Source organism: Pyrus communis, chromosome 2, assembly GCF_963583255.1.
Source record: "Pyrus communis chromosome 2, drPyrComm1.1, whole genome shotgun sequence".
Taxonomy (NCBI): Eukaryota; Viridiplantae; Streptophyta; class Magnoliopsida; order Rosales; family Rosaceae; genus Pyrus; species Pyrus communis.
In genome coordinates this window covers 17,447,451-17,462,843 of record NC_084804.1, presented here as the reverse complement: position 1 = coordinate 17,462,843, position 15,393 = coordinate 17,447,451, and the positions used below count along the sequence as shown (strand labels likewise).

The 15,393-nt window shown below is 37.2% G+C and overlaps 1 protein-coding gene across 1 annotated transcript; it reads left to right on the top strand.

The window, feature by feature from the left end:
- The first annotated feature begins 2,076 nt into the window (after positions 1 to 2,076).
- Positions 2,077 to 5,605, top strand: LOC137725864 (uncharacterized). The gene is made up of 3 exons (XM_068464687.1): positions 2,077 to 3,364; positions 4,361 to 4,706; positions 5,208 to 5,605. Exons 1-3 carry the CDS (start codon positions 2,301 to 2,303, stop codon positions 5,469 to 5,471), a joined length of 1,674 nt encoding a protein of 557 aa, XP_068320788.1. The 5' UTR covers positions 2,077 to 2,300; the 3' UTR covers positions 5,472 to 5,605.
- Positions 5,606 to 15,393: the final 9,788 nt, after the last annotated feature.

Genomic DNA, 15,393 nt, shown 5'->3' with positions numbered 1-15,393 from the left:
CAAGTGTAAAAATAAGGATAGTATAAGTGTAAAAATAAGGATAGTATAGTGGCACAAGTAAGGGTGTCAAACCACATGGACTGATTAGACTTGTACAAATTACTAGCTTTATGTGAACCCTAACTAAACAATGCAAATACAAACTGAATTTAGATTTTTCAATTGAAAACTAAAATAACTTAAAAATGCAAGAAAGATAAAGATAAATGATAGGCTGATTCAAAATAATGGGAATGGAACTAGGGATACCGATTTCACCATTACAAGCCAATTCCATGAAAATTAAGTCAAAACGCATTCAACTTTCCAATCTGCAACTAGGGTTCGTTTTACTCATTTATGATCATCCATTTGATGTGTGGGTGTGATCAAGTACTCCTAATCTGCAACCCAGTTGTGATGTTCAACATAGATTACCAACTAAGAATTCATGAAGAACAAGAAAACTTCAAAGAACCAAAGAAATCACATGGCAGGATATATGCATAGCAGTTTCTTCATTCATTTACATGTCTACCAAGATTAAGCATGATGTGTACTATAATCTTGATCAAATAATTCATAAGCAGCCCTAATGGTGATTAAACATTAAGATTAACAAACAAATTAAACTATAAAATTAGTGAATGAAACAAGAACACATATTGATCGAATACTTTAACTTAATAACATAGAATAGTTTTGCAAGGCTACATCGAAATCCCCAGCTATGAACTTAATTACACAACATGATTACAGAATATATAAATATTAAGAACAATATGAGTGAAATTTCATAGAAGAAACCCCCTTGAAGCAATTCTGATGTTGAACTTCTCCAAGAACAGCGTGACTGCGTGGTTTCTTCGGTGGCAGCAGATGGTGAAGGGAAATAGGATTTTGTTTCTGGAAGAAAGGCCAAAGAAAGAGAAGAGAGAGAGCTTTGGGCGTCCCCAAGGGGGGCTTGTGTAAAAGTGACTTGAAAACCTAGTATTTATATGCTAAATGGGGCTGCAACTGATTACAAGGTGATGTCAACCATTAAGCCAAAGTTTTGAACGTTTTTCCTTACTTGGCTCCTCCAAATCAGGTTAGATAATCCAATTCCTTTCCCATTTTGCTCTTGGTCTCCTAACCAACCAAATTCGCTTTGAATTCTTTATTTGGCCTTCAAAACAAGTAACAACTTTATTTGGGCTCCAAAACAGGCCACTAAACTTCTCTCCACGTTTGAATAATGGTCAGTTGTAAAAATGGCATGTTTTCACTTCTTTTTCCTTCAAATTGATCCTAAAGTACATGTAACTGCACATTAACACAAAATAAAATAAAATGCAACCAGTTTAACTAAAAAACATGACAAATAGAATAGAAATGGATGGTATAAATGCATGAAATATATGAGTTATCAATTTAACATAGTTCAGGGGGTTAATTTACCAAAAAAAGGTTTAAGGAGTCAATTTCAACTAGGGTAATAGTGTAGGGGGTCAAATGACAATTTACCCATAAATTTATCATATATCTAGCTAGTAATGCTAGGAATACGAAACTTATAAATAAAATTTTGTAAACTAAATGATATTAAAGTTGATGATCAGATTATTATTTAAGTGTTAATAAACGTGCTTATTTCTTATCGGTCACACATCATTTAATTTGTAAATTTAGACCTGGTTTGGTACTGAGGTGATTCTGAAAAAAGCTGGTATCAAAAAAAGCTGGAAGCTGTTTTTGTGTTTGGTAAACATTCAGCTTCAGTTTTTTTTCACAATTTTGAGTGAAAAAAAGCCAAAAACAAGAAGCTGCAAAACCCAGATTTGAAAAACTAGCTTTTTTTTCACATTTGTTTTACATAAAAGTTTAACAAACATTATAATACTGCTTTTTTTGCTTTTCAAATGCACTTTTACAAAAAAGTTTACCAAACACTCTGCTGCTTTATTTCACAACTGCTTATTCTCACAGCACAATAAAAACAGTTTTTTTTCAAATCACAGTAATACCAAACCAGCCCTTGGTCCCTTGATATACTCTTTGTGAAAACTGCTTACTCATTGCGAATAACAAAATGTATAAAAGCCTCCAGAAATGTCGACTGTCAAACAAACCGACCAAAATTTGCAATGACATGTTTCCAACTCATTGCTCTGTTTCTCTGATGCTTATCTCCATCTACTACTCCACGCACTCTGCTTAACAGCACGCACTCTCTGCTTACCAGTCAACGACCAAACCAAATGCTTCTCCGCCTTCTCTATACCCCAAAGCACCCACCCTCCGCCACCATCGCCACCTCCCTCAGCTCCAACTGAGCTCCAATGGGCAGCTCCGAAGACCACAACAAGACGCCCACCTCCTTCTACGACTCATCCTCTCCCTCCACCCCACTCCTCTCCAAACCCCCAATCGAAGACCCGCCACCGCCGCCGTCCCCTCCGCCATCTTACGCCGACCCACCGGAATCCGATTCCGACCCGACCCAGTACCTCCAGATCTCCTACAACTACGGCCCCCGCCATTTCAAAGACCTCCCCTTTCTATTCCTCTTCGTCCTCTTCGTCCTCGCCACCTTCGCCATCGGAATCTTCGCCATTGTCCACCGCAACCAAAATTACTCCGCCCTCTCCTCCTTCGCCTACGACTCCGACTCCGCCTCCTGCGTCAAAAACGAAACTTTGACCCGTCTCCCCAACTGGGTCGGACCCACTTTCTCTTCTTCCTCGTCCTCTCTGCTCAAAGATTTGACGTGGACCCTCGTGATTACGTTGATTCTAAGCCTGCCCATTTGCTTCAGTCTGCTAATTCTCCTCAAACACTACGCCAAGCAAGTCGTCTATATCTTCCTCCCCTTCTTCATCGTCTTCCCAATTTTCTTCAACGCGTACTGGTTCGTCGCCTGCACTCTCAGCTCGACCTGCAGCGACGCTCTCCCTTTAGCTTACAGAATTTTGATTCTGATTTTCGTGTTTTTGTTAATTGGGGTCGTTGTGTGGATTCTTGTGGTGAATTGGCACCGGATTGAGCTCACTGTGAGCATAATTGGGGTCGCTTCAGATGCGCTTTCGCGGAACTTGGGCTTGTTCGGGGTCCTGCCGTGTTTGACATTCGGATTGGTGGTTTACTACGCACCCATTGTTGTGTTCTTGGTGTATGCCAGGTTCAATGGGAAGATTGCGCCACGGGAATCGCAGGGAGCGTATAGTTGTGTGTGGAAGCAGGATGGTTGGGTGCCTGCTTATTACGCATTGGCGATTTTGACAATGTTGTGGTCGCTGACGACGATGGTGGAAGCTCAGGTGTATGTGATTAGTGGGACTGTTGCTCAGTGGTACTTTACTAAGGAGGATTCAACTCCGAGGCGTATTATCAGACGCTCGTTAAGGTGAATTGTTTATTGCTACATTTGTTTTTCGATGTTTGGAGTACTTTACCTTAGTTCATATATTACAAGTTACAACTTACAATTGAAATATACTCTGTTCCAAACTAAATGGAACTGAATTAGTGGAGAGTTGAAAATTTGGTGATTAACTCTGTTTAGTTTGAATAGCTAGGAAAACCGAAAACAGAATCAATTTCTGTCTGAGTGTTTGTATTTTCTTGCAAGCCAGAGCATATAATCAGTATACTTTTTTGTCAGCCAAATTTGTTTTCTAGGTTCCATCAACCAAATTCCAGAATAACTATATTGTCTCTAATGTAAATACATGTATGAAAATTGTGATATAGATACTACGCAATCGTTATGTACCAGTTCTTCCTTGGGTCAGATGGGTACCTGTTTCATGTCTTTCACTTTTAGGTTTTGATGCTGCTCTGGTTGACGGACAGTAGCACTTTCATAGGCTTATTTACCTGCATGACATTAATAGTGATTAACCAATTCCATTTTGGAAGTATTTGTGGGGTTTCGGTGAATTTTGGGCTTATTATCATTGTGCATAATATAAGAACAACATTAATCTAAGCAGCAGCAAGTAGGTATAGGTTCTTCTCCACCTGGCAGTGTCAGGTCCCTTGGACCCTTATTTTCTTATCAGCATGCTAATTTTCCAGAATGTATGTTCACATGAAATCTTGAAGGATGAAGATGCATATTTTTTGCTTTATCTGGTACATGCACTGAACTCTAAGATGTTATTCCGCAACTTTGTTTTCTTGACGAATTATGCTTACCTTTCAGTGATGTTCTGTATTCTTCGCCCATGTGTCAACCCTTTTGCTTGTGAGAATTGTGATCTGCTCATAGTTTTCATTTTATCTTTTCCTGGCGAATGAGTTGACATTTTAAACACAACGGCAATATAGGCATTACTCTTGATGTTTTTTTGTGATCACAGTATCTATTCCTTTCTCATGTTTCTGTTTATACTTGCAGAAATGCGTTTGGGCCCAACTTTGGCACAGTATGCCTATCTGGATTACTTTTATGTGTTGTTCGAGTTGTCCGTGCCATGGTTGATGGTGCAAGACAAGATGGTTCACCTGGGATGGTGTATTTTCTAATGCGCTGCTGTGTTAATGCCTTATTGTCGGCAATTGATTTTCTCAACAAGTTCACAATCAACTTTGCGGCAATAACTGGTGAAGCTTACTGCTCATCTGCAAAAATGACATATGAGCTTCTAAAGCGCAATCTTCTCTCCGCAGTTTTTGTGGAGACCATCTCCACTCGTCTATTGGCTGGAATTGTTTTTGTACTCTCAGCATTATATGCAATTGTGGTATGTTGTCTTTTCGAATCTCAATCATTCAAGTTTCCATTAATTATTGTTTAAGATCGTTGTGCATCATGTGTGGTATGTTAGGAACTCATCCATGTATTGAACATGTGACACTGTCGAAGCTTTTTAAAGGCACTGCGTAGATCTTTCTCGTAACGCAGTTAATGATAGTGATAGTAACTGTTGTATAATTATTTCCTTTTGGTCTTCTTCCGCACTTTTGGTGTGGCCTAGCTGAGAGAAGAGAGTTGGGGGGAGGACCCAAGGGTGGTTCTAGATGTCATGCACTGTCGATATGGGGACTGTACTTGGAATCTTAGAACCGTATAGGTTTGATGAGTTATATTTCATAAGTAATCAACGGAGATGCATTATAAATGCGTTCCCAATCCCAAACTGCTTGACTTTGTTTCGGCAGCATCATCTTTCTTGTTTTGTAATTCCTATTCTTCCTTTTTATCTCTCCCTTGGTATTTTCTGACTATGGATGTGCATTGACAGGTCTGCGCTATCTTACAAGCTGTGACCAGTCTTGGGGTTGATTCGTACTTTGTGGCAGTTCTGGCGTGGGTGCTGCTGATCGTGATACTTGGTTTCTTTGTCCATGTGCTGGACAATGTAATTGACACCGTATACGTGTGCTATGCCATAGATAGGGATAGAGGGGAGGTTTGTAAACCGGAAGTTCACGAGGTTTACGTTCACTTACCCATTAGTCGAAACCATAGACCATCTTCTATGATCTCCAGAACTCTGGGTGTGTAAATTAATCTTTGAATTACAATCTTGTGGTGTTGATTTGTTCCTTGTATCAAGTTAGAATTTCCTGCCAGCAAATTGTTCATATCGAGTGTTGCCTGATGTTTCATCAATAAAGAGAATTTTTCAGGCAAGTTCAATGCGTGGGTGCACTTGGCCGGCAGCAACCGCCGGAATTTTCGAACTAATCTTTCTGTTTGACCATATATAATGGGTAACTTACCCTGTTAATTTAAGCTCTGTGATTCATTTGGTTGAAATTTAAGACACTCTACTCTGTTTACAAATTTGGAACTCGAGATCCAAATTTGGATAAAAAGAGTCTTTGTTATTCGTGGTGCCAGATTTTTACAAGTTAATCTGTCAATTGAAAAGTACAATTGTTTTGCGATGGTCCTGATTATTCAGTAGCATAGTAATTAACGATCATGATTGAATTGAGGAATTTTTTAAAATTTTTTTTTAATAAACTTGTCAATATAATGGATGAAAATTCGAACTACCAGTATTCCGAATTACAGAAGACAAATCTTTGAAAAGTGTGCAAACTTAATAAGAATTTAAACCTCAGCTTTCAGCAACCTAGTTCAAATCTTCATTCGGTAATTAAGACTTCGACTCTCAAATTCAAATCTCATTGCGTAACTTAAGTAAATTAGAATATCGGTCCAAAAAAAAGAAACTACTAGAAAAAGTGCTCGTCCTTGATTACAATAGAGTGGTAATGTTAAACCCTGTTTTGGTAAGGAAGTTGATTTTCACGAACTCTTATTTTGACTCATTTCAAATTATGACACTTGTCCACTGCTATATCTACATTAAGGAGAGTAGGTGGATTTAGCTTTAGCAATAATATGATTCAAATTAGTTTTTAACGAGAATCGAACCTAAAATCTCTCACAAGAAGAACTAAACCATAATACAACTTGTTTTAGTTAAACACCATTAACTCGTCAGAAAAACACTGAAACCATAAAAAAACACTGAAAAAATAAAATAAAAGAAAACCCAAAAAGAAGAACGAAGAACCCAGACAGAACGAAGAACCCATCTTCCCTCCATTCTCTCTTGCCGTTCTCTCTCCATCTTAATTCCATAGATTGGGAATAAATCAAGAATTCAAATCTTCAAAATTTCAAGATCCGTATTTGAAATGAAACACACATCCACAAGGGATAGAGAAAGCTCAAATGTGAAAATGGAATCAGATTAAGATTATTCCCAGATTTATACCCAAAACCCTCAGAGAGAAAAATGCACAGAGATAGAGATGATAGAAGTGGGGTTCGACGAGTTATAGTCAGGTCGGGGTTCGACGGATTCCAGTCGGGGAGGGTTATCGTGGTCGCAGGTCGGAGTGTGAGAGAGCTGGTGGTTGAGGGATAGAGTAGCAATTGTGCTTCAACTTTAATTAAATTGAAGCAATGATCATCAACTAAAAATCTATTATTATTGGTTTCTTAACTTATCAAAATGTGTTGCTATAGTCATTTTCATCAATTTCGTCAAAATTTTATCCAAAATAAGTTATGTTGGAATGACTATTTATACAATTAAGGCCTTTCAACTCATCAAAGTGTGTAATTATGGTCATTTTCGTCAACTACGTCAAAATTTTTGTCAAAACAAGTTATGTTGGAAGGACTATTGTTACAATTGGGTAAAAATAAGGGATCATTTCTCTAGTTGAATTAAAGTTGAGGGACCAATGGTAATAGATTTTTAGTTGAGGAACCATAGCTGCACGTTTTGATGAGTTGAGGGACTAATGGTAATGAATTTTTAATTGAGGGACCATTGCTCCAATTGAATTAAAGTTAAGGGACCATAGCTACAATTTACCTATCAACAATCAAATCGTTCATTTTTTTTTTCATCCAGCAAAAGATTTAGGAAAAATGAAAATTTTAAGCAATTCAGTATTATGGTTTGGTAGTATTTATCTTTACTTAAAAATGAGAGATCTTAGTGGTTCAAATCTCGTAGATGGTGAATTCGATACTAAATTAGGCTGCTCATTTCGTGGTTTAAAGACCAAACCCAACCCTAGGCTTTCAAATTTTCTCATTTATTCCCAACCCTGCTTCCTCACCCCCCCCCCCTAAAAAAAAAAAAAACTCAACCCAACTTAACCTAAATGTTTGGGGTAAAAGCCAAAAACCAAACTCAAGCCAAATTCCGCCCAAAAATTAGCCCAGGAATCGGCCTGGGCCAGCTTGAAACCGGGCATTTGTGCTTCACACACCGCCCACCCACTTGCCAAACGCACGTGGCGCGCAAGCTATTAGCCCGACTGGGTTCCACCCACATGGGCTTGTCGGCCACGTTCCCCAGGCACTCCAACGGCTCTATTGATTCGACAGATGGAATCAACAGGCCGTTGGTTGATCCAACGGCCTAGATTCAAACTTCTTTTATTTATTTATTTATATATTTATTGAATCCAACGGCTGAGATCGAATATAATCAAATCTAACGGTAAAAAAAAAAATCTAACGTCCCAAATTTAAATCTAACAGCTAAAATAATTATAAAAAAAAAAAATTTAACTCAAAATTCACCAAAAAACTCTATAAATACCTAGGTATTTGTTCAAACATTCAAACAAAACTCACTTTTCTCCTACAATTCTTTCAATTTTTCTTTCTAACATTTCTTTCCAATTCCAAAATTTTCAAGATGGCAAGAGAGCATATTAGAGGTCATAATTGGACATGTGAGGAAGATGTAGCTTTATGCTTGACATGAGTTTCTATTAGCGAAGATGTTGCAGTTGGCACAAATCAAAATAAAAAGGTTTTGTGGGATAAAATCATTGAAAAGTTCCATGAAAATTGCAATAGTGATGGGAGGGAAGGTGGTGGTGTTTACGATCGGTGGAAGACTATCAACAAAGCATGCACTTTATGGAAAGGAAGCTTGGGGAGAGTCGTGGCTAACATGGCTAGTGGAAGGAGCATTGCAGAAATTGTGAGTTTTTTTTGTTGATATTTTATTTGTCATGTACATAATATTGTTTTGCAACTAATTGTTTTTATGTATTTTTTGCATAAGGTGACAAAGTAATGGCAATTTATAAGATAAGAGTAACACCAAAAAATCAACCTTTTAAGTTGCATCATGTTTGGGACGTCCTCAAGGATTGTCCGAGGTGGGCAACCGATGCGAACAAACAATGGGGAAGATTATTTCAACGTGAAGCCGCATTGACAAATGAGGGAGATGAAGGTGTCAATGAAGGTGTCAATGAAATGATAGGAAGTCTCGATTAAAGCCATATATGGAGCCACATACCTCTACAAGTTGGCAATACTTGTCAGTTAAGTCTACATAGCACCCATTAACTAGCATCCGAAATGCAGATGTGAGTTTCTGATGAGGTGATAGACTTTGTCGGCCAAATAGTGGTCATAATTGACAACTGCATTCAAGATGCTTTCAAAAAGCTCTCTCCTCATCCAAAACCGCCTCTGAAAATCTTGAGCAGGATATCTCGGACGCTCGATGAAATAATCTTTCATCATTCAGTCATGACACTCTTCTCTATCACGCTGCATAAATGAATGTCCTGTGACAGAACCATGATAGCTAGATTCGGCATGGTGCTCATATTATATAAGCGAGTTTGCAAATTCGGCTTCTATGTTGATCATTTCTGCATCTGCATTATCAAGGCTTGCTTGGTATTGTGCCATCTACATTGCCTTGCTATGCCTTCTTCTATCACCCATTGATGAGATATTGAGAATTTTTAGGAAACAAAAACACTTTGAAAGTTAAAAGATTGGTGAATATGTTATGTGATGGTTTGATATTCAACCTCAACCTATGTTTATATAGAGGATGATTAAAGGTTTCAGTTTCATGTGTGTAGGTTTGTGTTTCATGCGTTTCATGTGTTTTGTATGTATTTTGGTATGTGTTTCATTGTGCCATGTGTTTCACATGTGTTTTGTGTGTGTTTCATCTCTATCATGTGTTTTGTATGTCTTTCACATGTGTATGTGCTTCACATGTGTTTTGTATGTGCTTCACATGTGTTTCATGTATTTTGTATTTATACATCTCTATTATGATTTTCATATTCTTCCATAGTGTTTCATGAGTTTCATGTATCGATTTAGTGATTTTTCAATATTTATCGGAATTTTAAATATTTTTAGATTAAAATGTTCATAAAATTAATTTACGATAGTCTACATAATTTACTTATTAAAAAAAAGTTAATTTAAGAAAAACATTAGTCTAAGTTCATTCTTTAATAATCTAGGGCTAAAATTTTAGGCTAGAAGGGTTGGACTAGAAAAATTGTTTCTGGGCTAAAAGCTAAATTTTCTGGGCTAAAAATTTTAGCTTTTAGCCCAAGGGTTGGAGATGATCTTAATGTAAAAAAATATCGATGTACTAACAAAAATGAAAATCTTAAAAACGAAAACCGGTTAGAAATAGAGTGTCATTTATGTCAAATACAAATCTAGGATTTATAGATTATGGTGTCGAATTTCGAAATTGACCCATTCACGAAAGTTGTAAAGCTTGTTAGTAGGAGTGATTGCATTAATTTTGCACTTAAACAATAAATTGAGATGAAATTGTAGCAATGGTCTCTCAACTTTAACTCAATTGGAGCAATGATCCATCAACTAAAAATCCATGACCAATGATCCGTTAACTCCTCAAAACGTGCAGCTATGGTTATTTTTGTCAACTTTGTCAGAATTTTCATTGTGTTGGGAGAACCATTCCTACAATTAGGTTAAAGTTGAGAAATCATCGCTCTAATTGAGTTAAAGTTCAAGGACCATTGCTCCACTTGGGTTAAAATTGAGGAACCATTTTTCCAATTAGATTAAAGCTAAGGAACAATTTCTACAATTTTTTTTTCATTTAGTTTCCCATATTTTTCCCTTGATTCTAATCTCACGTGTGTGGCACGTGATTTATTTTGAAGGAAATTTTATCGGAGTTGACAAAAATAACTATGGCTACATGTTTTGGTAAATTAAGAGATCAATGATCATGAATTTTTAGTTGAAGGACCATTGCTCCAATTGAGTTTAAAATTGATGGTAATAACTGTAAAGATCAAAGGGTAGTTAAGGTGCCATGTGGTAGGTTTGTAATGGATAAGATGAATGTATAGTTGCTTAATAGTTAAGCAAGGTAGTTACTAAATAGAGTAAACTATAAATAGTAGAAAAATCTTCTCTTGTAAGATTGAGGGACAGAAATAAGAAAACATTCATTTGAGTATTTCTCTTCTTCATCGAAGTTCTTCTACTAAAACCCTAGATTTCCTTTATGTTAATATGGTATCAAAGCCAGTGATTCCTTTGTGGGGTTACTGATTTCTTAGCAAGGTGTGTTTTAGGATTTGCTATGTGCATCGGTGCTGATTGCTCGAGTTGATGCTGATTTCTTGAGTCGGTGCTAAATTTGTTTTTTTGTGATTGGTGATTCTTGCGTGCATCGGTGCTGTTGGTGCTGCTTTGATTGGGAATTTTTCTCGAGTCAGTGATGATTTCTCGAGTCGGTGTTATCGGTGCTGCTTCAATTAGGTTCTTGGTTCTTGCATCCATGGCGGTGTTGTTTTGAGTGTGTGCTTCAAGTTCTGTTTTTCTTCCTCTTAGTGTATTGCAGTAGTATAAAGGCCAATGCCATAATATGTTGTGCATCTGTTAAAATTGAGATGATTTGAAGGCCAATGCCATGATTACTGGATTGCTGTTGTGAATAAGATGATTTGAAGGCCAATGTCATAGTTTTGTTTGTACATCTGTAAAATTGAGAAGATTTGAAGGCTAATGCGGTAGAATTGTATTTGTGTATATGGGTGGTCAGAATTGTTGATTAAAGATCAGTGCTGGTTTAACTACTTGTTTGGTGATTGCTTGTTGAAGAAATTGTGGATTGTTGATTTGCTGATTCCATCATGAATTCATCATCTGTTAAAACTGAAAGTGTTCTTGGTATGCTCACCATTTGATTGGGTAATTCCAATTACTCTAAATGGGCATTCCAATTTCAGTCAATATTAAAAGGTTACAAGTTATTTGACCACTTTGATGGCACATTTGTGTGTCCTCCAAAGTTTGTGATCAATACTGAAACGGGAGTTACTAAAGAAATTACAACTGCATTTCAAGAATGGGAGACTACTGATCTTGCTTTGCATAGTCTTCTAATTGCCACATTGTCTGATGATGCTATTAAGCATGTTCTTGGCTACAAAACAGCTCATGATGAAGCTTAGACTACTCTTGAAGATAGGTATGCTACTGTGTTTAAATCCAAAATTAATATGCTCAAAACTAAGTTTCAAGCTCTTCAAAAGGGTGTTGACTCTATTGACAAGTATCTGTCAAGGTTGAAATCCATTCGAGATCAACTCATTGCAGCAGGGGAATTTATTTATGAGAATGATATGATGATTGCTGCATTGGCTGGCCTGGCTAGGGAGTCATCTATATCTCTGAAATAATTTCGCGCTTAATTGTTAAAGACTGAAAGGGAAATTAAGGGCATGGAAAACACTCTGTCTTATTCAATGACAACTATGTTTATGCAAGGAGGTTCTTCTTCACAAAACTCTGGAGCCGGTTCTTCTTCAAGTTTTAATTCTCATGATGGTTTGTCATTTGCCACTATTGGTACAATCACACCAGGATCATATTATCATACTCTTGTTCCCTCACCAATGCATTCTCATACTTCTGGCATTCCACATATGCCTTAACAATTTCCCTTTCCATTCCATCTCCATTAACTATGCCTTATGGTTATGGTTTTGGATTCACTGGAAGTGCTTTAAACAATTTTACTCCAAGGCCTAGGTCTTCTAATAATTCCAGGAATTCTTTTGGAGGGCAACAAAGAGGGGGCTCTAAGCCATTTTACAACAAAGTGCAAGGTTCTGGTCCCAACTTTAGATAATGATGGCAATCTTGGAATGGCAATACAGATCACAGATTCACTATGCAACCTGAGTGTCATATATGTCAATGACGAGGTCACACGGCTCCTAACTGTTTTTACAGAAGTCCAAATGCTACGCCTAATTTGGTTTAGTGTTAAATTTATGGCAAACGTGGTCACATTGCTCTTGTGCACAGATTGTATTCATGGCAAAATGACACGATTACCTTTTTCTCAGCAGTCCAATAGGTGTTTGTTTTCTTTTGAAAAGATTCATTCCGATGTTTGGGGTCCTTCTCCTATTAAATTTGTTGAAGGTCATAGATATTATGTAACATTTGTCGATGATTGTGCAAAATTCGTGTGGATTTTCCCATTTTGCAATAAATCAGATGTGTTCAGTATTTTTGTGAAGTTTCATACTTACGTGGCAGTTCAATTTGGTTCCAATATTAAAACTCTTCAATTTGATGGGGGTGGTGAGTTTATGAGCAAACAATTTCAGAACTTTCTTGCACTAAAGGGTATGGTACATCGGATCTCTTATCCTCATACACCTCAACAAAATGGATTTGTTGAGAAAAGACACCGACACATAATAAAGAATGCCATTACTTTGTTAAATGCAGCAGGATTATCTCAAGAGTTCTAGTTTTATGCTTGTGCTCATGCAGTCTATTTAATTAAGGGATGTGATATCCACACAAATGAACTTTCCATATTTTCCACTGCATCAAAAACATCCAGAATTGGATCATTTGAGAATTTTTGGATCAACTGTGTACCTCTTCCTCAGACCATATACTCAAAGCAAGTTACAACCAATATCTGCATTATGTATCTTTCTGGGATATGTTGTTGGTTATAAAGGCATTCTCTGTTATAATTTGCAATCAAAGAAGTTGATACTTTTGAGACATGTGGTCCATGATGAAACAATGTTCCCTGCTAGACTACCTTCATCATCTTCATCTAAGACGTCAATGCAGTCTCTATCACATAGTTCCTCATCAGTTATTGTTCCAATTCCCATATATGGTACATCTACAACTTCTACAAATTCAATGCCTCCATCTACTAATATTGAATCTTTACAGTCTGTTTCATCAAAGATGTCAACAAATGCCAACTTACCTTATGTTTTTGAATAATCACAGGAATCTGAAACATCCACTTCAACTCATTCTCATAATCATTCTCCTTTATTACCTGTCCTCAACTCATCTCATCTCCAGGTACTTCTTCCTCCTCCACGATCATCCATTCAAACTAGACTAAAAACTGGTGCTATTACTAGGAAGGATTACTCTGCCTATCTTGATGTTGTCCTAGAACTTCAGTCATTGCATATTGATGAAGATTTTTCCACCTTTTTTGGTTATACGTTTCTGGTTGATATTGTTGATGTTGATGAGCCTAAAACATTTAGAAGTGCTAGCTCTCATTCTCAATGGAAAAAAGCCATGCAAGAGGAGTATGATGCTTTGCAAACACAAGGAACTTAGGTTTTAGTTCCTCTACCTGAAAACAGGTCTATTGTTGGTTGTAAATGGGTTTACAAAATTAAACGAAATGCAGATGGTACTGTAGCCAGATATAAAGCTCGTTTAGTGGCTCAAGGCTTTACTCAAGAACACGGTGTTGATTATTCAGAAACATTCAGTCCCGTACTGCGTCATTCTACAGTTAAACTTATCCTAGCTTTAGCCACCACTTGTAAATGGAAGCTCAGGCAGTTAGACATTAAAAATGTCTTTCTTCATGGTGATTTACATGAGGAGGTTTATATGCGTCAACCACAGGGATTTGTGAATTCTCGATATCTTTCTCATGTTTGCAAACTTGTCAAATCCCTTTATAGGCTTAAACAAGCTCCCCGAGCATGGCATTCTAAATTCACCGAAGTTTTCCCTATCTTGGGATTTGTAGCTTCTTAGTTTGATACTAGCCTTTTTGTGAAACATGATGGTCTTCATGTTGTCATTCTACTTTTATATGTAGATGACATTATACTTACAAGCTTTAGTTCTACTCAAGTTCAAGAGGTGGTCACTAACCTTGGGACATTGTTTGATCTTAAAGACATGGGACAACTCACTTATTTTCTTGGTCTTCATATTCAATATAAGGAGAATGGTGATTTGTGTGTCAATCAAACTAAATATGCTAAGGAGTTGCTTATCAAGGCTGGCATGAAACATTGTAAACCTTCTCCTACACACTCCAAACCTCATACACAACTCCTCATTTCAGAAGGTACACCTCTTTTAGATCCTACTCTATATTGAAGCCTTGTCGGAGCTTTGCAATATCTTACCTTTGCTCGACTTGATATAGCTCATGTTGTTGGTGTTGTTTGCCAATTTATGCATCAACCACTGACTCTCATTATTACTTGGTTAAAAGAATACTGTGATATATCCAGGGCGCATTACAATGTGATTTAACATACAAGTCAACCATTGATCACACCATTTCAGCTTTTTCTGATTACGACTGGGCGGCTGATATCAATACTCGTAAGTCCATTACTAGATTTGTGGTTTATTTGGGATCCAATCCTATGTCATGGCAGTCTAAAAAGCAGCCTTCTATTTCTAGAAGTTCAACTGAGGCAGAATACAAAGCCTTAGCTCATTGTGCAGCTGATGTTTGGTGGATTCAGTCATTACTAAAGGACTTAAATGTGTTTCTGCCTTCTCCTCCCATTTTACATTGTGACAACCTTTATGCGTTAGCATTAACTTCGAATCTGGTGTATCACTCTCGTATCAAACATCTTGATACAGACTATCACTTTGTGCGAGAGAAGGTTCAAAAAGGTGATCTGGTTGTTCAGTACATTCCTACCAAGGAGCAGGTTGCAGACATATTCACTAAGGGTCTTCACATCCCTTCCTTTATTCATCACTGTTACAATCTTAACCTTGGGAGTCCTGGTTAAGATTGAGGGGGGCTAATAACTGTAAAGATCAAAAGGTAGTTAAGATGCCATGTGGCAAGTTTGTAATGG